The following is a 23488-nucleotide window of genomic DNA, read 5'->3' on the forward strand; positions in this document are numbered from 1 at the left end:
CATATACATAAAGCCCACAGTGAATATCATTCTCAATGGGGAAAAACTAAGAGCATTTCCTCTAGGTGGGAAGCACAGCAGGGATGTCCACTATCACCGCTGGTGTTCAACATAGTACCAGAAGTCCTAGCCTCAGGAATCAGACAACAAAAAGAAATCAAAGGCATCCAAACAGGCAAAGAAGGAGTCAAGTTTTCACTCTTAGCAGATGATATGATATTCTATGTGGAAAACCTAAAACACTCCAATCCAAAATTGCTAGAACTCCTACAAGAATTCAGCAAAGTGGCAGGACATAAAATCAATGCACAGAGATCTGTTGCATTTCTATACACTAACAGTGAGAAAGAAAGAAGAGAATTTAAGGAATTGATCCCATTTACAATCACAGCCAAAACCTTAAGATATCTAGGAATAAAACTTACCAAAGAGAATAAGGATCTATAGTCTGAAAACTATAGAACACTCAAGATAGAAACTGAGGACACAAAGAAATGGAAAAACATGCCATGCTCATGGATTGGGAGAACAAATATTACTAAAATGCCTATGCTTCCTAGGACAATCTATACATTCAATGCAGTCCCTATCAAAATACCATCATTTTTCACAGAGCTGGAAGAAATCCTGAAATTTGTATGAAATCAGAAAAAAACCCAAATAGCCATAGGAAAGTTGAAAAAGAAAACAAAAGTTGGTGGCTTCACAATTCCAGACTTCAAGCTCTATTACAAAGCGTGATCATCAAGACAATATGGTACTAGAACAAAAATAGATGCATAGATCAATGGAACAAAATAGAGAACCCAGAAATGGACCCTCAACTCTATGGTCAACTAATCTTTGACAAAGTAGGAAAGAATATCCAGTGGGGAAAAAGATAGTCTCTTCAACAAATGATGTTGGGAAAACTGGATAGCCACATGCAAAATAATGGACCATTTGCTTACATCAAACACAAAAATAAACTCAAAATGGGTAAAAGGCCTAAATGTGAGATAGGAATCCATCAAAATCCTAGAAGATAACACAGGCAGCAACCTCTTTGAGCTCAGCCACAGCAATATCTGGCTAAACATGTTTCCAAAGGCAAGGGGAAAAAGGCAAAAATGAACTATTGGGGGGCACCTGGGTGGTTCAGTGGGTTAAGCCTCTGCCTTCAGGTCAGGTAATGATCTCAGAGTCCTGGATCGAGCCCCACATTGGGCTCTCTGCTCAGCGGGGAGCCTGTTTCCCCCCTCTCTCTCTGCCTGCCTCTCTGCCTACTTGTGATCTCTCTGTGTGTGTCAAATAAATACATTTTTTTAAAAAATGAACTATTGGGACTTAATCAAAATAAAAAGCTTTTACACAGCAAAGAAAACAGTCCACAAAACCAAAAGACAACCTACAGGGAGAAGGTATTTGCAAAAGTTTTATCAGATAAAGGATTAACATCCAAAGTCTATAAAGAATTTATGAGACTCAACACCCAAAGAACACATAATCCAGTCAAGAAATGGACAGAAGACTAGGTGACGGACATTACGAAGGAAGGGCACGTGATGTAGTGAACACTCGGTGTCACATACAATTGATGAATCACTGAACTCTTCTGAAATTAATAATACACTATATGTTTATTGAATAAATAAAACAAAATTTTAAAAAAAGAAGGGAGAGGAAGTTCAGTGTTGCTTTTTGATGGTAGTTAAAGAGAGTGGGAGGGCAGTCATAGCAGGATAGAAACAAGGTTGTTATGATTTCAGACATGGAAAAGCCTTCAGTCATTTAACAAATATTTACTGGGCATTTATTCTGTGGGAAATTTACACATTCTAGGATACAGTGATGAGTTGAAAGTAATGTTCAAACCCTTATGGAGATTATGTTTTAGTAGACAAAGCAATTAGAAAGGTAAGCAAGTATCCGTGTCAGGTAACAACAGTTGCTCTGAAGAAAATGAATCAGCGTGGTAGAAATGAGAGTGCTGGAGATACTACTGCAGACTGAGACATTGGGGAAGAGCTCAGACCCCCACAGCAAGAAGACACCAGCCATGCCAGTGTCTAACAGAAGAGAAGAGAAGTTGAGCCACATGAGTAACATGCACCAAGGTCTTGGGATAGGAGAGAATTCGGCATGTTCAAGAACCAGGGGAAGACCAACATAGCAGGGATTACAAACAAGGGAGGAAGTGGTTGAAGATTCGCTTGGAGAGGTGGGCAGGGCTAATCCCATGGAACCTCCATGGAAATCATATGGAGTTTTGCTAAGTGCTCTGGGAGGCCATTGGAAGGTTTCGAGTAGAGCAATGTCATGTTTAAGCAGAAAAATGTCAATGAGAAGAGTAATTTGCCTGGCGCGTGAGATTTTTTGAAAAGCACACAATCTGAGGCCTGAAACAAGGACAGACTATGGAGGGCTTTGCACCCTGGGCTGAGGAGTTAGGGCCTGATGTTCCAGGCCTTGAAGAGCTATTGAAGGTATTTTTAGCAGGAGTAACATGATCAAAAACACTGACCCATAGGTCATACCTAATTCACAGCATGATCTCCAACATCCCCTCTCAGGACTCTGTTGTGGGTTTCTTCAGCAACTTCTTAACATATGCAAAACACCTGCATACATACCCCATTTCCACATAAGTTTCAACGCCGTGGAAACACACGTGCAAACACTGTCTCCACAGGTGTAGGAAGTTTCCTGGAACCTCAGCACTAGAACTCTAAAGAAAGTTGGAAGCTACCAACTCCATTTGGTTAGGAGTGTTTCTGGACTAGTTCTGTGGTGGGCAGGATTCTGAAGCCACATGTGGACCAAGGAGGAAAGAGAGTCATCCTCAGGTAACCAAATCAGGGGGGTGCTAGGTCTTCGCCGCCTCTGGCCTGAGGCCCTGTCACAAGGTGAGGCCATCTTAAGACAAAGGAGTGACTCTAACAATGGTGGGCCAAGGCTCTGTGCCCTTGTGAAGGAAGTGTTAGGGAGAGAAGAGGTCTTGCCTCCTCTCTTGCAACCAGTCTAGTTGAGCAGCCACCTGCTTTGCTCATACGTGAGGCCGAGTCCTGGGCATTACTTTAGCTGAAAGAATAAGAATGGCTTGATTTTATCTCCTCATGCCAAACGGACAGGCTCAGAAAGATCAAACATCATATTTTTCTTTTTATTAAGGAATTTGTCTATAAACTTAAGGGGTTTTAAGCCAAGAGATCTTGGTTTGGGTTCCTGCTTTGCCACTTAACTTTCTCTGTGTCCCTGAGCTACCAACCTCTCCTATCTGGGCCTCATTTTGTTCATTTATTCATTTTATTCATGGCTGCCTTGACTGCATCACTTTCCCCATGGAGCAGTCTTGTGCGTGGGGAGGAAGCAGGTGTGGGGTAGAGCGGGGCCGGGTGATTGTGACATCCCAGCCCTCCACTTTAGGGCACAGAGTTCACTTATCCATATGCTTCCTACAAGGACATTTCTGCAGCTAGAGTAAGAAAAAAGTCGGGAAAAGTGGGAGGTCTCAGAAAGCCCACTTCTGGCTCTCTTTGAGAAGAATGAAATCTGTCCAGAATATATTCCTGGGGCTGACAGTGTGCAGAGTCGTTTCAAGTTTAGGGGTTGTTTTTGGTTTTCACACACTGAAGCCATTCAGCTCACAAGAAAGCCAGGAGAGTGGGCTGTGCATGGAAGCCAGGATTGGTGGGAAGGAGAGGAAGAGGCTGGGCCACACACTACCCTAGACTTAAAAGGCCACAAGCAGGGACGTCTCCACCCCTTGCCCTGCTCTCTGGGGCTCTCAGCTGTCTGCTTCTGCACAGGGAGGGATTTCAGTGGCTTGGCACTAAATTCTCATTTCTCTGGTGCCAAAGAACACCCGTGCTTAGAGTTGCAAGGCGAAGTTTATTTACAGGTGCAATGCCTTGCCCATCGAAGTCGGATGACTTGGTTTTCTTTGTGAATGGGAGAAAGGTAAGTGTTGGGTGATTCTACTGCGGCCTGCAGAGACACCGGGAAACTACCAGCTTGAGGGCAGTTCTTGTCCAGTCAGGGACAGAAAGCCAGGGACTCGGAACCCATACTAACTTGGCCTCTTGCCCACTCAGCCAAGGCTCAGCTTCTGAGAATCTGGGGAGGTGGTAAAGCCTCGGGGTGAATCCTGCGTGCCCCAGCCTCGAATCCAGCTCTGCCCTTTACTGCATAACTTTACGGGAGTTACTTCACCTCCCTGAGCCTCAGAGGACCCATCTCTAGGATCTGTAACTATGTTATAGATTGTTATAACTTTATATAATACATATACTATATATAGATTGTTACAACTTTAACTTTTTATAGAATGTTATAACTTTAATCTTAAAAAGATTAAAATAGAGTTGCTTCTTTCATCGATTAGGAATCCCCCAGGTCCTTATAAAGCACTTAGCACTGGGCCTGATATCCTGGAAGCACTGTATCTAGTAACATATCTTGATCCTCAAGCTCGGGAGGACAATAAATAGAGCTTTATTTTTTCTATTTATTAACTTAATTTTTCTGTCAAGACTTCATTAATCAGAATTCGTCAGAATGTAATTGCAGTCAATTTTCAATCCAGGTGGCAACTAAGTTCTAGGGGAACCTATATGACAAGAGCAGTGGTCTCTGCCGTTGTCCCTGTCCTCTAGCAAGTCCCTGTCAGTGCTCACCATCCGTCCACACAGGCTGCTGGTTGACCCTCAGTGCCCTCTGCCAGGTCCCCTCTTCTCAGGAATTTCTAGCTCTCAGGGGAACCATTCTGTAGTTCCCAAGGCCTGTGGCTTTGCTTTGGTCTTGCCACCTCCTCCAAGGCCTCTCAGCTTTCCAGCTCCACAGACCTAACTGCGATCTGGCCACATACAGCCTCTCACCCCAGGAAAGGAGATAGGACATGGTTTCACCATGGCCTTTGTAACTCCCTTGTAACCAGTCTCCACAGCCAGCAGCCACCATACATTCTCCCAAACCCTCATTCATGAGCTGAGTCCCAACTCACTTGTTCCACTCACCTAGGCTTTGGAGGCTCCTTTGTCTATTTTCTGTTCCAAATCCCTCCTGAATCATGAGCCCAGAATTACATTGGGGGGTCTACACAGGTTCATGTTTTACTTCTAGGGAAAAAAGGAGACCCTAACATGAATAGCCCACTATGTCTCCTTCCCTCTGATGCCACAGCACGGCTGGAGGTGTTTAGAGGATCCTCTAAGATAAAATCAAAGGAAATGTCCCAAAATAAGCAAGTAGGAAAGAAGCACCAAAGATGATCCCTCCAGGCTTCTGAGCGATAGCTCCCCACTCTTCAAGGAGAGGGAGGGAAGAATTCTAGTGCACCACCAGAGACACCCTGGGCCCTGAGCTGGGACAAGAAGTCTCACCATTAGCTCCTCTGCCATGAGGGGACTGGCACACTCAGGGACCCCTTCAGGATGACAGCAACTCTCCCCACCTCCCATCTCTGCCACCAGCTCTTGAGATCTCTCATGTTCTCATGTGTGCTCCCTACTAGGGGTGTGTCAGAGGTGCCAGGAAGAGAAACTCTTCCTCTCTGGATGTCTTCCCTCCGGGACCCTTCATTATGCGTGCGCGCACACACACACACACACACACACGGCATCAAAGTCTCTTCCCAATTTCAAATATCCTAAGAGTACAAAAGACTGAGTTGGAAGATTCCACACACACAGGTAGTGGAGCAAACATGAAGAACATTAACTCCCTGTGGGGGCTTACTCAGCGGTGGCTCCCCATTCTAATCACACATAAGAGCATTGTTGTCGCACTTACTTGGTGAGTCTCCACCTCTGTACACCTATGTGAAACTTGTTTGGCTTCAGAGCAAAAAATAAATGGGCAGATGAAAGTATTATACCCGAGCCCCCAAATCAAGCAGGCCGTGGCAGACATTACCCTGGGTCACCCATTCAATCCCCATAATAACTCTCTTTCCTCTTTCCAACGCAGGTGATAGAGAGGAATGTGGACCCAGAAGTCACTCTGCTGACCTTCCTCCGGAAGAACCGGATCCTTTTGATCAAAGTCTGGGCAGTGTCTGTGTTTGCCTTAATACTTAAGCCTGCTGTGATTGTGAAAGATATTCTAACCTCTCCATCTCCAGTCAGCCCCATTGGCCCTTGCTATCTCTTCGCTTTTGGCAGTGGTTTTAAGGATATTAATTTAATTGGGCTATTTGGGAGGATGAAGTTTCTCCAGAGCTTCTTATATCTGGATTTAATAGCAATGAAATAGAAGCTAAGCTCTTTACTTCAGCACTAATTATTCTTTAAGGGCTCTCCAAATCCCCAGCAGGGTGGTTATGTAATAGAGGTCTGTGTTGCATGTACCCCGTCCTGGCAGGAAACCAGATTCTCCAGATTCAGGAAGAGCACGTGTCTTCGGAAAAGATTGCCTTTCCCTCCATCCGTTCTCTGACTAGAGATTTTCCCTACTATTTCCCGACCTTTTTAGATCTTCATAATGCCAAACGTTTGGGTATTTTTTTTTTTTAAGATTTATTTATTTATTTATTTATTTGACAGACAGGGATCACAAGTAAGCAGAGCAGCAGGCAGAGAGAGAAGGGGGGAAGCAGGCTCCCCGCTGAGCAGAGAGCCCGAGCGGGGCTCCATCCCAGGACCCTGGGATCATGACCTGAGCCAAAGGCTGAGGCTTTAACCCACGCAGCCACCCAGGAACCCCATGCCACACGTTTGAAGTGGTAAGTCTAATGTATCTCTCCGAGAAACTGAAAGGTAAATAAAGAAATGGCAGAAATTATAGATGGATGGAGTCCACCTGTGGACAGGTGTTGCTTAAAAGTCCACATGGTATTTAGTTAGTTATCAATGTTTGAAAATTAAGAAGTCTCATATTTTATAAAATCAAGATTTTTCAGCTTCTCATGAGAAATAAGAGAATTGTCTTTGCTGCGTGGCGGCCATTTTGCTGAGCAGAGAAGGGACTGTCCCTAGCGCCCTACCTAGAGTGGGCCACAGGCTCTCCGGTTCCACGCAGCCCACTCCGCTCATTTACATGCCTCTCTGATAAGCATCTGATGTTATAACTTAATTTACATGAATAAGCCCTATGGCTTAAAAAAAAAAAAAAAAGCAGTGATTCTGAAATCTTCTGAATGAGTCTAATGAATTACATCCAATCTCGAAAACTAAACGGAGTGGAAATGGACCACACGTAGGAAGAAGGAGGAGTAAAGAGAAGGGGAATGCAGTCTGAGCCTGGATTTTGGGCTCGGGCTCCGACCAAGCGAGAGCAGAGGGACACTTTAGGTGGGATTTGAAAGTAAGGATGAGAGTTTTTGCCAAAGCTTACTCACTTGTTTTCAAACCACAAGACTCTAAATCATAGGAAACAAACAGGTTTGCTTGGACGAGAGCAGGTGAGGAGTTGGGCTAACTGGGCGACCGACATTAGGGGGGACTTGTGACGTCATCATGAGCGATGAGTATCATATAAGACTGATGAATCACAGCTCTACCTCTGAAAGTAATCTTATATTAATGTTAGTTAATTGAATTTAAACTTAAAAAATTAAAAAGGAAAAATAAAATAATTAAAAAACAAAACAAACGCAATACAAACGGACAAAACTAAAATACATTGAACTGCTAAAAAATGCTCTTCTCAGGGCGCCTGGATGGCTCAGTGAGTTAAGCCTCTGCTTTCAGCTCAGGTCATGGTCTCAGGGTCCTGGGATCAAGCCCCGCATCGGGCTCTCTGCTCAGCGGTGAGCCTGCTTCCTCCTCTCTCAGCCTGCCTCTCTGCCTACTTGTGATCTCTGTCTGTCAAATAAATAAATAAAATCTTAAAAAAAAAAAAATGCTCTTCTCTTCCAGTTACAAAATTGGAACCCAGAATACCTATAATGAAATAAGACTTTTCAAAGGGTTTTCACAGCCACCATCCTGTAAGATGCTCACGATAAGCCCGTGAAGATAAAGTAGGTATTACCTTTCTCTCTTAGCAAGTGAGAAAACAGACAGGAAAAGTTAGTGGGTTCGGTATCGCACAACTTAAAATATCTAGAGTGGCCTTTACTGAGACCTGGCAAGGGAATGACTTCTCAGACCTACATTTCCCCTTCCTCACTAGCGACACCCTAGGGAGGCAGCCATAGGGGGTAACGCGTGCCATGACAACCTTTCCTTGACCACCCCCTCTAGTACGCCTCACAGGAACCAAATACGCCTGCGGAAGAGGAGGCTGTGGGGCCTGCACTGTTATGGTGTCTAAGCGCGATCCGCTATCCACGAAGATCAGGTATCCGACCCAGAGGCCAGAAGCCAAAGGCCAGGGGGGCTTGGGTTCTTGGTCAGGCTTATATTCCTATTGGAGAGCAAACTGTCTCTAAGATCATGTGACTCTAACCTCTCTAGACCTTTAACCCCTCTGAAAATCAGATAAAAGCTATAAGCTCTCTACTTGGAAAGTACATAAACGAATCCAGTGTTGCTCATAGTTTCAGGGAGATTATAGACCTCCTAAGGCCCATCTATGTGGGAATTCATAAGATTTAATAAACACATGCCTCCCTGGTGAGACCAGTTGAAAAACAAAGAAGGGAAAACTGAGCCCCCTTTACAGTTTCTGGGCTAAAAACAGCCAGATCCTCATTGCGGCTCAGTGCTCTCATCCGGGGAGTAAATGCTTGACTTTGGAGAAACATTCATCTTTGGAGGTCACTTACTTCCTGTCGCACACTCATCACGAGCACAGCTTGTCCTCCTCACACTCTACTCCCTATGCTATTGCCCTGATGATTAAAGTCTCACATTCCGCCTTGTTTTTCTTATTCCCTTGTTCTGTTGGTAACGTTCACAATAAAGGTGGGGGCAGAATTTGACTTGGGACATTTTGCCACTAAAGCATCTCGTCCCCCCGCCCCGCCTTCTCCTTTCTCCTACTAAGGTGTCTGCAGGGATCTTCTCATCCACCACCTCAGGGTTTGCTGGCCAAACCGACACATCTTTGTGTCCCAGGTTAAGAAAACATTCATTCTACAAATGAATGAGGCTTAAAGAGATAAAATGACTTGTTCAAAGTCACACAAGGTTCTAGAACAAGGACTTAAACCCATATTTTCTGCCTTTGAAGCTAACATCTTTTCTACTGCTGGGCTGGACCAGCCTTGCCAAGCAGGGACCTAGGCCACGATTGCATCCTTTCACTGAGGGTCAGATTCCAGGACTTGGGCTACTCTCAAATCTACTGCCTCAAGAAATCAAGAAATGGCCTCAGAACACATGTCATTTCACTGTTGAATGACCTTATCCGGAGTGTTTAAAGTTAACAGCAAAAAAATTTTCAAATGTAGACATAAAAGCTGTAAATATGCCTTTTACCTGTTACAGGGTCAGCATCCTAATGAATACTAGTCCATATCCAATCATACTCCTGGCAACATGAGTCCATTCCCACTGAGTCCAGACTCAGTGGGTCTATACGGGCTTAGAAAGTTCTTCTGAGGTTCAGAATGCCCGGGTTCCCTCAAAGGATCCTCAGTTCCTACAGAGAGTACAAAGTCAGCAGAGAGGACTCGACATTTTCCTTCCCTGTCACCCCGTCAGTTCCCCATCCCGCAGGCTGAATGATAGGCTTGGGGGGGGGGGGGTTCTGCTGCCCTTCCTCATTCCCAGATTCCCAAGAGGCAGGACTGTGTTACTTCCCCTGATTTTCCTTGTGTTCCTCCTATGAAGACACTTCTCCATCACTGCGTGCCTGGTGCCCATCTGCTCTCTGTACGGGGCTGCTGTCACCACTGTGGAAGGTATTGGAAGCATCAACACCAGGCTTCACCCTGTGCAGGTAAGAGCACATTGTCATTTTCTTCTTAACTTTTTCTTTTTAACCAACATTGTGTTGACTGTGCTGCCTGGAACTTCTAGGTTGTACTCAGGTAAGTAGAAGCTTTGGATGCGTATTGATCGAGATAATAACACCCAAGTGATTTAAAGAAAGCTGGAAATCCATCCACATTTTATTAGATTATTATCTTTTTTCCTCCTTTTTCCACCTGAATGATAAGCAGGATTATCAAAACATTGACTGGAGCCTGTGTGACCATAAGCTGGAGTAAATGCTGTGCACGGGCTCTTCTCCATAGAATAAAATGTCAGAGGTGAACAAGATAAAACCCAGACTTATTCCCTGTGGCATAGGAGGTCTTGAGAGGAAAATTAGAACCAAGGCTGACTATACCAGAGCACAAGGACAATCATTTCTCCAAACCTTAACTTGAAGCAGGAACACAGAGGCTGGTTTTAAGCTTTGGCAGAAAACACATCAACTCCTCTGTCATTGTCACAAAGAAGGGAGACAGAGAACTAGAGAATCACAGGTCCCCATCCACCAGGACCACAGGTGCTTCCAGCAGGGCCTCTGGGTTTTACAACATGAGACTCGATTCCAGGAAAGCTCAGCAAAGGCCAAGGACCCAGCAGAATTTACTGAAATGTCTGGGGGGTTCAGAGAGGATAACGCTGTGAAATCTAGAACAGGGCTTCCCAAACTTTAATGCACGAAGAATCATCTGGGAGCTTGTTATAAATACAGATTCTGAGTCGGGAGGTTTGAGCAGAGGCCTGAGGTCCTGCACGTCCTGCAAACTCCCAGGTGGGACCAACCCCGCTGGTCCATGGACGGCACTTCAGACAGCAAGGATCTGGGACACAGACCAAAATCTTGGATCTTTGAAAGTAGAACTCCTTTGGAGCCAACACAAAAGAATTTAAAGAAGAAAGTAAAGTGAGGTCAACAGTAAATAGTCTCCAAACTAATCAAAAAAGAGGTGGCCCCATGGTCAGAATTAGGTTGGACGAGATGTGGAGGTGTTCAAGAAAATTGTTTTTGAAACTTACACATACTTTTCTTAATTACTGATTTCTGGAGAATACTCATTCTGGGAATAGAAGCTGTACCCCGTTAATTCCCAGTTAGAAGGATTTAAGCATCTGAGCTTGAGAGATGATTGTAATGATAGACTATGACATCTGAGATACCTCATCCAGAGCAGCCAAAGAAAGGGGTGCTGGCCTTCTCCGAGCAAGGGGAGGGATGCACTGCTCCGGGACTGGGTTCCACCATGATTAGGGAGGTGCCAGATGGGGACTTTGGTGAGGGGTGGTGACGGCAAAAAGGCCTGTGATCGTGCATGTGTCCTTCTAGGAGAGGATTGCCAAGAGCCACGGCACCCAATGTGGGTTCTGCACGCCTGGGATGGTGATGTCCATGTATGCGCTGCTTAGGAACCACCAGCAGCCCTCCGAGGAGCAGCTCTTGGAAGCCCTGGGAGGTAGGGCTGACATGCACGGCGACCACCACCCGCCTGAGGCCCGGCGGGAATCATGTTTCAGGCTGCTGGGGCCCACTCACGAGGTCATCCCAGTGCCCAACCAGGGGCCACCTGATTGTTTCTAGAGTAGCTACAGCTCCCCCAGGAGCAGAGAAGAATGGTAGCACACTTGCTGGAGAGGCCACATGCCCATCTGGACACCTCAGTTCTCTCTCCAGTGACTGACTTGGCTTTTTCTATCTTTCCTGGCGCTGTCACATCAGAGTCCCACTAACGGGGTCAGTTAAAACAACAGGAATTTATTCTTTCCCAGCTCTGGAGGCTACCCGTCTGAAACCAAGCTGTCAGTAGGGTCGTGCTCCCCCTGGAGGCTCTGGAAGAGGATTCTTCCTTGCCTCTTCTTTGCCTCTGGTGCTTGGCAGCCATCTTGACATTCCTGGATTTAAAGACGCCTCACTCCAGCATCTGCCTCTGTCTTCTCATGGGCTTCTCCCCACTGTGTTTGTGTCCAAATTCTCTTCTTCTTATAAGGACCCGAGTCCTTACAAGGATTAGAATGGACTCTAATCCAGTAGGACCTCAATTTAACTATCTGCAAAGCTCCTGTTTCCAAATAAGGTCATATCCATAGGTTCCAGGTGTTAGAACCTCAGCCTATCTTTTTTGGGAGGACACAATTCAACCCACCACAGAGCCCTTCACATATTGAAAGGATGCTTTAAATTTTGCAGTGGGTTGAAATTACTAAAGTGGAGTACCTACTCATATCTCTTTTTCAGGATCAGTAAACACCATTCTGAAGCGTCAGCAGTCCCTAAACAAGCCATCTGTTAAATACACAAGTTCTTAGATTGAGACCTGAGGGGTGAGCACAGACAATTCTCGTAATCCGCCAGTCGCTGGCAGTTGCTTCCTTTTCTCTCTTCACCCCATTACAGAAAATCATATAGTGCCTTAAATCTGGCCCATACTTTCTTGTTTTCAGATCCCCTGTATCTTACATAGATGCATGCTGAATGAATGAACAAACTAATAGTGCATTCAAGTGAGCTCACCAGATAGATGGCCATCTCCTTTAGGACAGAGAATAAAACTGGAATTGATGTGGTGGGAACGTTCGTGTTCTAAGAAGAGGAAAAAAGCATTGAACAGTCTGGCAGATATTTAAACACTCTCAAAAAAAATAAAAATAAAAATAAAATAAAAACCCCAAAACCAACAACCAAGTCTGTTTCAACTTTCAAAAAGAAAGTAGTAAAAATAAAGCCTACTGATAAGCATGTCTCTTCTCTGTTAAGGTAATCTTTGCCGCTGCACCGGGTATCGGCCCATTCTCGCAGGTGGAAGGACCTTCTGTGTGGTGAGTAGGTGACTGGAGATGCCCTACAGAGCGAGAACGGCAGTGACAGCGGGCCAAGGCTGGGAATATGGGGGCTGAACTGTTCAGATGATAGAAACAGACAACAAGGGAGAACAAGTGAGTTAGTCCCAACCGACTCATGAGAATTTTAGCTGTTTCTTGAGGATAGGGGGTGAAAGTTACACGACCTCTGATGTTCCACATCCCACCACAAGTAGGAGAGGTGAGCCTGGAAATGGACCAGCAGGTGCATCCCTCTCCCCAGAGCCAGGCCGGTCCTCTTAGGTGCATGTCCCAGACTTCTGCTGCCACGTGGGGGAGCCAAAGTTGATTAGCTGAGAAATAAAACCAACAGCTTGTAAACCCATTAAACTGCCACTATAGGGGTGCCTGGGTGGCTCAGTTTGTTAAAGCCTCTGCCTTTGGCTCAGGTCATGATCTCAGGGTCCTGGAATCGAGCCCCACATCGCACTCTCTGCTTAGCGGGGAGCCTGCTTCCTCCCTCTCTCTACACCTGCCTCTCTGCCTACTTGTGATCTCTGTCTGTCAAATAAATAAATAAATAAAATCTTTGAAAAATAAATAATAAATAAATAAATAAATTGCCAGTGTAAGGGAAGCACATATCAAATATGAATAAAGGAAATTAAGGGAAACCTCTCTTCCTCTGGAATCTGGATGTTATCCACCTTTCCAGGCACAGACTCTAGGGATAAAGGCAAAAATGTGTTTGGAGACCCACGTGCCTCCAGCTGGCCCCAAGTACTTTAATGGGTGAAAGAAACTGGGCCCCCAGTGGGAATACCCGAGGCTCACATCTACTAGGCCAAGAGGAGACAGGCTGTTTCTGGTGTAGCTGACTCATGGTCCATCGTGGACACTCTCAGAGCTCTGAGTAAGAGAGGAAGCTCTGGTCACTGGGCCCGGATGGTTTTGCTTCTTGGACAGAGTTAGGAAGATGACAGCCTGAGGCATTTGGGCAGACAACTAGGGTATCTGAAAGAAAGTATTTTACTAGGTACTAAGGAGAAATTATTTAAGGAAGGATACACAAGAGGTAAATTTGGAGGAAATGGGAAATGAAGGAACCAATAAATGGAAGTTCATCGATTGTCCATTCATTTCCAGTCAGTCCCCTGCAGACCCTAAATGTATAGAATACCCAGTTCCAAAATGAGTTTTTTTCTCCACCTTTCTTTATTTTTTCTTTTCTTTTGTCTTAGAGGTCCTTATATAAATGATAACATTTAGTATTGCTAGATCTTATATAGGCTAAAGAATGAATAATCATTGCCCTAAAAGGTATCATATCAATTAATTCTACCACTAGGAGTTCACCTGTGAAAAAATTCAGAGATGTACACAAAGCTGTCCATGTGATGAATAGAAATGTTCATTGTGTTATTTATATTTATACAATGTAGGGGAAATAACCCAAGTATATAACAATAGCAAATGTTATGAATATTTCACAGAATAGCCAGAAGATAGACTATTATATGATCAGCAAATTATATTTTAAAGACCATTTGAGATGTACTATATGTTGGCTAACTGAATTTAAATTTTAAAAAATTTTTTAAATTTCAAAAAATTAAGACATTTTAATGATATGGGAAAAGATTCACAATATAAATGAATAAATAAATACATAAATGAACAAAATAGTAGGCAAATAAATGAATAAAAAGGCAAAAAGAATATTATACTTAAATGTAGTGCAAATATAGGATATATAAAACTTCATCAGTGGAATAGGGTACTAGTTTCCTTTATGCTTCTTTATTCTTTATTATTACACTACATATTTTTGTATATATTATACATCATATTATATACTTCATATAGTCTATATTATCATTTTACTTTGTTTAAGATTTTATTTATTTATTTGACAGCGAGAGAGAGATCACAAGTAGGCAGAGAGGCAGGCAGAGAGAGAGGAGGAAGCAGGCTCCCTGCTGAGCAGAGAGCCTGATGTGGGGCTCAATCCAGGACTCTGAGACTATGACCTGAGCTGAAGGCAGAGGCTTAACCCACTGAGCCACCCAGGCGCCCCTCATTTTACTTTTTTAATATTTATTTATTTGAGGGAGAGAGAGAGAGAGCAAACTCACACAGAAGGAGAGGGAAAAGCAGACTCCCCGCTGAGCAGGAACCTGGGATCATCACCTGAGCCTAACACAGACACTTAACCGACTGAGCCGCCCAGGCATCCCAGTCATTCTATATTTGAAATAAAGCAAAAGAAGAGAGATCTTGTGATTAGTCCTGTTCCAACAGAAACTACCAAAAATGACTAAAAGAAGTCTGGAAGTCTCATTTCAATTGACAAGCCTTTCAAGGCACATACCCATTTACCTATTAAAAAGTTTTCATCTAAAGGCATTTTGCTGTCCTAGGAGTCAGATGGCTGTTCACAGAAAGGAACAGGAAAATGCTGCTTGGATCCCGGAGGAAATGATGCTTCCTCGCTCCACAGGGAAAGTGATGTAAGTCCCTGTCTGTTTTGTCCTCTCTTTGAGAATGTTGTTTAATACTGGCCCAGTGTTAAAACTTGGCTTGTAAGTGTTGATGATCACACTTTGCATTGCTTTCAAATCTCCTAAGCACATGCGCAGATAAAGCACTTTTCATCTGGAACCCAGAAACAGGGTGGTTCAAAGCCAGGCTCCCATTGCCCCTTCTGACTCTGTCAGGATGAAACAAGAAAACATAAACCCCTCAGACAAGAGGAAAAGACCTCCCCCAACTATGATGGCCCCCTTGGGTGGGAAAGGGCTTTTGTGCCTCCCCCATGCAGGCAGAGCTGTCCTCTATCACTGTGTCCCCTCCTTTGCAGAGAGAGGGCATTGCAACCTCGGGAAGGGAGCCTGTCTGAAGTCACATAAGAGGGCACGATCATCACCACTGGGAAATCTAGCTGGAAACATTGCAGTCTCTGGCTTCGCTCTCTGAGAGACACTAGTTTCCAAAAAAGACCCACTGCCAATTTCTTAAAGGAATATGGATAAAATAGAGTCTCCTTCCTGTAGACAAGAAAATGTGAGAGAACAGAGCTGCCCTCAGAGGAAAATGAGCCCATCACCCCCTGCCCTATTTCCATCCTGCACACCTACCTTGTTCCCATTCTTGGCCTCCTGCTGTCACTTCATTTTGGTCTGAAGAAGATGTGCAGTGAAATAGAGGGTTATTGCCAAAGAGGGCAGCTGCACCCCTTGCCATGAGCACTTCACAGAAGATCAGTGCGCCTCAGAAGGGGTAATACATTTCAAAGTCTGATCCTCGATTCTGTGGCCTCAGGAAGTCCATCTGGGCAATGATTGGGCTCTGGGGACCACCTGATTCACTTTAACCAAACTTGATATTTAACATGATATTTAAACTGGAATATGCCCTAGTATTCATTTACAGAAACACAATTATAAAGTGGATCCAATGGTCACTGAGCTGCAGGTTCTTTCCCTACAGAAAAAAAAAACACATAGGAAGCCACATTATAATGAGGTTGCTTGGTGAACATGGATGCAGCGTAGTTGGATAACCTTAAGGGTGACACCGCAGAAGAGCCCTCTCTTCCACCAGGGTAGACCAGCTGGATGGCAGGCATCTGCCCCATGACTCTCCCTTCTCTTACAGCTATGTTAAGATCTTCTATTATTAAGACCTGGCCTAACACCTGTTCGGGAGAACTTTAATTCTTCAGATCTGACTCATTATGGGTTTTGTTGTTGTTGTTGTTGTTGTTGTTTATGTTTTCATTCTCATATACTATCTTATTCTTGGGTTTTAGAGACATACCACTTTATTGTCCTCAGGTACTGCCTGCATTTCTAAGTCCAGCTAATGCAAAAACATTGACCTGTAATTCCTCAATCTAGGGTCTTACTAAGAACCTTTATAAGGAGTAGTTGCAAGTTTCCCTTCTGGAACCTGGGAAGACCCCAGAGAAATAGAAAAAGAGGGGGAGTGTTGGACAAATGTCAGTCCATTTCACCTAAATATCATAAATTACCCTTCCAATTATATCATGATTTCCATTTACCTTTAGAGAGGTTAAGTATCTTTCCTTTGGAAGGGTCAGGGAGCCAAGTCATGGCAGAGCTGAGAATGAACCCAGATCTGCCCCTGGTAATGGGGTGGTTCAAAGCCAGGATCTGATTTTCTCCTTCTGTCTGATGTCTACCCATGCTCTTCTCCACTACACAGACCTCTAGCTCTGCTTCCTATGGTTCTCCCGGTTTGCTGTACCATTTCAGGAATGTTTTCTGGGAGTAAGTGTTTCCAAAGCTTAAACAGATCTCTTTCAGACAAGATTAGAGTTTGGGTAACTTTCCACTATGCGTTAGTTTCCTAATTGGTAAAATTGGAGATGATAATTCACATTCTTTCTATAATTGTTGTGAGGACTAAACAAATTATTAATACATGTAAAAGCACTTAGAACATAACACTCCATAAATGTTAACTATTGTTATTAAAATTAGTGGGGATGGTTTGTGCATAGGCATGTATGTCTAGAGTCACTGTTATTCAAACCTCAGGACTTCTCATAGCCTTTAGCATCTTGAATCCTGATTTGACAGGTGAAAGGACAGTGGCTAGGGCACAGTGGAGACCAGTCCCCCAACTTATTGACCTCTGGTAGTTTCTCATACATTGTCTTGGTGTTTCACAGGGGACTCTTTGAACTATTTCAGGAAAAGGCCTTTTCCTTAGTATCATATCAGGGGCAAATCGGTATTTCTCTTACAACAAGATTCTTATTTAAAACTTTTAACTGGTTTGAACTATTTCCCATTACTCTCATATTAGGAGAGTAGAAGAATTATAGCTATGTTCATTTTGCCCAATTAATGTAAAGAATTATAATGCTGTTTCTGGTTTAGCTGGGCTAACAAGGCCATTTTCTGCCCTTTATAAAGATTTGCACAGAGTTATTTGCAGAAGACGAGTTCCAGCCCTTGGACCCTACCCAGGAGCTCATATTTCCCCCAGAACTCTTGGTAAGATAAGTTGGATGCTTTATGTGTTTGTTGAAAAGTCAATGGTTGTAAAATCAGTTTTATAAAACCACCCTTTCCTTCCTGTGAAGTTGTCAAACTCTGGAAATATTTGATCACACCAGGAAGCCTGTCCCCGCCCAGCTCAGCAAGCCCTCCCTGGCTGATGCCCTGGACACACTCCCTGAACCCCCAAGGGAGGCTCTCTGTTGAATGGCTTCGTCATCACTCTCATCATTGTCATCTGCACTGTGTCCCCATTGATTGTCCTAGTCATCCAGCTTTGCTCAGCTTCTAACCTGGTCTTCCAGCAACACTAATAGATTGACCCCCAAGGAGCACTTCCAGGGCCCTCCCTAGCCCTACCCTTACCTCTATCAGCATCTCTCTCTCCTCTCTGGCATCCAGTGGTCCCATTCTATAAAATACCTATTTCTGAAGGGGTTCTGATGTGTTTATTTGCTCATTCAGCAAATACCAATCATCCAGCAACATGCCAGTCACTGTCCTAGGTACTAAATATAGAGCAAGGACTAAAACTAACACAAAAGCCTACTCCCAAGGAATTGTCATCTGGTAGGGGAGACAGGTAATAAGCAAGATAACAGATAAGAGATACAGTGAGAAGTGATAAGAAGGGGGAAAAAAAAAAAAAACTGAGAAGGAGGCTAGAATGCTGGCCAGAGAAGATTTCTCTGAGAAAATAACGTTTGAAAAAAGTTCTACCAGAATCGAGGGAGCAGCCTCCACAGTAGGGGGAAAGCAGTCCAGGCGGTGCACAGAGCAGGTGCAAAGGGGCCATTGGTGGGAGAACCGTTGTCCTGACCGGGGTGCGGCCCGCCTGGAGCATAGTGAATGGGGTTGGAAAGCTACTGGGGAACAGACCACAAGGACTTGGGCTGCTGACTTTACCCTGCGAGAAATGAGAAATGATTAGGGAGTTTGGACAGGGGAGGGGTGGGTTCCTATTAATGTTGTGAGGGAATCATTCTGGCTGGTGGGGTGGGAATAGCCTGCTGAGGGGCACGGGGAGGAACAGCGAGCCTTGTCAGGGCGCTAGTGCCATCCCGAGAGATGGTGGTGTCGGACCAGGCTGTCAGCATGTAGCTGAGAAGAGAATGGATCCTGGAAATATTTTGAAGGAGAGCCAACAAGATTTGCTGCCGGATGTGATGTGGGGTATGGGAGAGAGAGAGAGATTGAGGCTGACTCTGGGACTTTGGGCAGCTGGAAAGGACAATGGCCACTGACAAAGAAGGGGAAGACCTTTAGGTCTTTGGGGGATCCTTTTTGGGGGTTTTGGAAAGGATGGGATGTGAGGAGCACAGTTTGGGGTATGTTAAATCTGAGATGCGTATTAGACATCTCAGAGGAGACTCCAAGTTCTCATTCAGAACTATGAGTTTGGATTTCAGAGGAAAACTCTAGGCTGACAATGCTAATTTAGGAGTATTAGTGTGATTATGATTTTTAAGGCCATGATACTGAATTATGTTCAACTACTGCATACTGAAGTGTCATTGACAGAGGCCAGCCTATATCATCATTGGCCAGCCAAGAGCTACATATTTTAACAAGTCTTAAGTTAAAGAAGTGAATATCTAATTGTGGAAATACAGACATTATTTAAGGGGTGTAGTGTAATGAGTATCTTTTTGGTCAAGTAGACCCCGGGGCTCCCACATTATCTCTAGAGGAATGTTCCTCCCTCTGGGATTCTGAAAGGCAGGTGTGCCCATGTGCATACACACTTGTCCTTTGTACTTAGAGAATGGCAGAGAAGCCAGAAAAACAAACTCTGACCTTTCGTGGAGAGAGGGTTACCTGGATCTCCCCTGGCACCCTCAAGGATCTCCTGGAGCTGAAAGCCAAACATCCTGAAGCCTCTCTCATCTCAGGCAACACCTCCCTAGGTGAGTGATTACAGCGTTTCCTGCGCCGCCGTTAGAGCCACGCCCAACCTCCTGTCCCCTACTTCACTCTCAGTCTACAAGCTCTACATTTCAAGGATAAAACCTCATCCTTTATAATAAAAAGAATATAACATAATTGTGTATTATAAAAATTATTATAGAAATAATTAGATCATTATATCATATAATATGTAATATAGAAGTACACAATATGCTATTTTAGGTCATGAATATATGTGATATATATATGATATAATGATCTAATTATTTCTATAATTTTAGATATAAATAACATATAAATTGTATATATTCTAATAATATAAAAGCACAATACAAAAATCATATTATAATATAATAAAATGGTCTCCAAAGTTGGATGTACCTATACCTTGAGAGTATACATCATGGACACCCCTGAGGTGTGGAGAAAAAAATATTAGAGGGTTTTTTTTAAATCATTTCATTTATCTTATCTTTTTTATTTTGTTTTTGTTAAATAATGAGTAGATATAATAGAAATTTATAAAATATGTATGTTAACGGTGCACGCACAGTTATCACCTACACCCAGTTTAAGAATGAGAACTTCACTGAGAACTTGGAAAGCTCCCTGAGCCCTCCGAAACCACACCCCCTTCCCTTCCTTCTGCTCAGAGCAGTCATCAGTCCGAATGTGGCGATGGTCAGTCACTTTCTTGTTTTTACAATTTTACCACATATATTTGAGTCTTTAAGCCACGTGTCATTTACTTTAGCGTATTTTTGAACTTCGCAGAAATAGACTGACACAGTACTACTCTTCTTCAGTTTGCTTTATTTGTTCAACATCCTTGACCTGAAACACACACCCAGTGGTGCAGCACGGTAACTACTGAGTCCCATTGTATGACAGCGTACAGTCTGCTCATCTGTTCTACTATTGAAGGACATGGAGTGCTTTCCAAGTTTTGGCTATTACAAATATTCCTTTTTTATTATTTTTAATTTTAATGCCAGTCTAGTCAACACGCAGTGTCATATGAGCTCCAGGTGATACGATGTAGCGATCCAGCAGTTCTGTATGTCACTCAGTGCTCACTGTGGTGCGTGCGGTCTTCAATCCCCACCACATAGTTTATCCATCGCCCACCCATGTCCCCTCTGGTAACCATCAGTTTGCTCTCTATAGTTAAAAATCTGTTTCTCTATAGTTAAAAATCTGTTTCTTAGGTTGTCTCTCTCCTTTTTTTTTTTTTTTTTTTGGACTTTGCTCATTTGTTTTGTTTCTTAAATTCCACATATGAGTGAAATTATATAGTATACATCTTTCTCTGACTGACTTATTTCACTTAACATTTATACCCTCTAGCTCTATCCGTGTCATTGCAAATGGCAAAATCTCACTCTTTTTTATGGCTGAGTAATATTCCATTGCATGTATCCATCACATCTTCTTTATCCAATCATTTACTGATGGACACCTGGGCTGTTTCCATAATCTGGCTATTGTAGATAATGCTGCAATAACTTAAAGGGGCACGTCTCCCTTTGAATTCGTATTTTTGTATTTGGGGGGTAAATACCCAGTAGTTCAATTACCAGATTGTAGGGCAGTCCAATATTTGACTTTCTGAAGAACCTCCATTCTGTTTTCCACAGTGGCTGTGCCAGTTTGCATTCCCACCAACGGTGCACAAAGGTTCCTTTTTCTCCATCTCCTCACCAATACCTGTTGTTTCTTGTGGTTTTTATGTTAGCCATTCTGAAGGATATAAGGTGGTATCTCACTCTAGTTTTAATTTGCATTTCCCTGATGATGAGTGATGTTCAGCATCTTTTCATGTGTCTATTGGCCATCTGTATGTCTTCTTTGGAGAAATGTCTGTTCAAATCTCCTGCCCATTTTTTTTTTTTTTTTTTTTTAAAGATTTATTTATTTATTTGACAGAGAGAGATCACAAGTAGGCAGAGAGGCAGGAAGAGAGAGAGAGGAGGAAGCAGGCTCCCTGCTGAGCAGAGAGCCCGATGCGGGACTCGATCCCAGGACCCTGAGATCATGACCTGAGCCGAAGGCAGCGGCTTAACCCACTGAGCCACCCAGGCGCCCATCTCCTGCCCATTTTTAATTGGATTATTTGGTTCTTGGTTGTTGAGTTGTGTAAGTTCTTTATACATTTTGAAAACTAATGCCTTATTTGATATGTCATTTATAAATACCTTCTCCCATTCAGTAGGTTGCCTTTTTAGTTTTGTTACTTGTTTCCTTTGTTGTGCAGAAATTTTTATTTTGATATAGTCCCAATAGTTTATTTTTTTTTTTATTTCCCTTGCCTTTGGAAAATGTTACTATGGATGCTGTCAGAGAAATCACTGCCTGTGTTCTCTACTAGGATTTGTATGGTTTCAGACCTTGCAGTTAGGTTTTTAATCCATTTTTAGTTCATTTCTTTGTAAGGTGTAAGAAAGTGGTCCAGTTTCATCCTTTTGTATATTGCTCTCTAGTTTTCCCAATGCCATTTGTTGAAGAAACCATCTTTCTCCCATTGTATATTTTTACCTGCTTTATCAAAGGTTAATTGGCCAAATAACTGTGGGTTTATTTCTGGGTTTTCCTTTCTGTTCCATTGATCTATGTGTCTATTTTTATGCCAATGCCATCCTGTTTTGATTACTACAGATTTGTAATATAATTTAAAGTCTAGAATTGTGATACCTGTGGTTTTTTCCTTTGTTCAAGATTACTTTGGGAGGTGTCTCTCGTGGTTCCATACCAACTGTAGGTTTGTTCTAGTTCTCTAAAAAATGCTATTGGTGGAGAGCCTGGGTGGCTCAGTGGGTTAAGCCTCTGCCTTCAGCTCAGGTCATGATCTCAGGGTCCTGGGATCGAGTCCCACATTGGGCTCTCTGCTCAGCAGGTAGCCTGCTTCCTCCTCTCTCTCTGCCTGCTCCTCTGCCTACTTGTGATCTCTGTCTGTCAAATAAATAAATAAATAAAATCTTCAAAACAAAAATGCTGTTGGTATTTTGATAAGGATTGCATTAAATCTGTAGATTGCTTTGGGTTGTGTAGACATTTTAACAATATTGTTCTTCCAACTCATGAGCATGGAATGTCTTTCCATTTCTTTGTGTCATTTTGAATTTCTTTCAACAGTATTTTGAAGTTTTTCAGAATACAGGTCTTTCATCTCTTTGGTTAAGTATATTCCTAAATATTTTCTGATTTTTGGTACAATGGTAAATGGGATTGTTTTTTTAATTTCACTTTCTGCTGCTTCATTATTAGTGTATAGGAATACAATGGATTTCTATACATTGATTTTGTATCCTGCAATTTTACTGAATTCATTTATCAGTTCTACATTGTTGTTGTCATTTTTGATGGAGTCCTTAGTATTTTCTATATATAGTATCATGACATCTGCAAACAGTGAAAGTTTTACTTCTTTACCAATTTGGGTGGTTCTTTTCTCTATTTGTTGTCTAATTGTTGTGTCTAGGACTTATAGTACTATGTTTAAGTACTAGTCCTTAGACATCTTTTGTCTTATTCCTGACGTTAGGGAAAAAGCTCTTTGTTTTTCCCCATTCAGTATGTTGTTAGCCATGGGGTTTTATTTTATTGAGGTATATTCCTTCTAAAGCCTACTTTGTCGAGGTTTTTTATTATGAATGGATGTTGTACCTTGTAAATATCTTTTCTGCATCTATTGAAATGAACATATGGTTTTTATCCTTTCTCTTCCTGATGTGACCCATCGAGCTGATTGATTTGTGGATATTGAGCCACTCCTGCATCCCAGGAATAAGTCCTGCTTGATGGTGGTGAATGATTTTTTTAATGTAGTGTTAAATTCAGTTTGCTAGAATTTTGTTGAGGATTTTTGCATTCCTGTTCATCAGAGATATTGGCCTGTAGTTCTCATTTTTAGTCATGTCTTTC

At 43.0% G+C, this 23488-nt stretch overlaps 1 protein-coding gene across 1 annotated transcript in view; it reads left to right on the forward strand.

Moving 5' to 3' along the window:
- The first annotated feature begins 3757 nt into the window (after positions 1-3757).
- Positions 3758-23488, forward strand: part of LOC116597122 (aldehyde oxidase 2) — a 79239-nt gene continuing 59508 nt past the window's right edge. Inside the window, exons 1-9 of the mRNA XM_032354367.1 lie at positions 3758-3939; positions 5947-6004; positions 8163-8259; positions 9696-9804; positions 11164-11290; positions 12589-12650; positions 15053-15142; positions 17576-17656; positions 19422-19566. Coding sequence (XP_032210258.1) covers positions 3886-3939; positions 5947-6004; positions 8163-8259; positions 9696-9804; positions 11164-11290; positions 12589-12650; positions 15053-15142; positions 17576-17656; positions 19422-19566 — 823 coding nt within the window. The 5' untranslated portion in view covers positions 3758-3885. The remainder of the gene's footprint in view (positions 3940-5946; positions 6005-8162; positions 8260-9695; positions 9805-11163; positions 11291-12588; positions 12651-15052; positions 15143-17575; positions 17657-19421; positions 19567-23488) is intronic.

Source organism: Mustela erminea, chromosome 8 (assembly GCF_009829155.1).
Source record: "Mustela erminea isolate mMusErm1 chromosome 8, mMusErm1.Pri, whole genome shotgun sequence".
Lineage (NCBI taxonomy): Eukaryota > Metazoa > Chordata > Mammalia > Carnivora > Mustelidae > Mustela > Mustela erminea.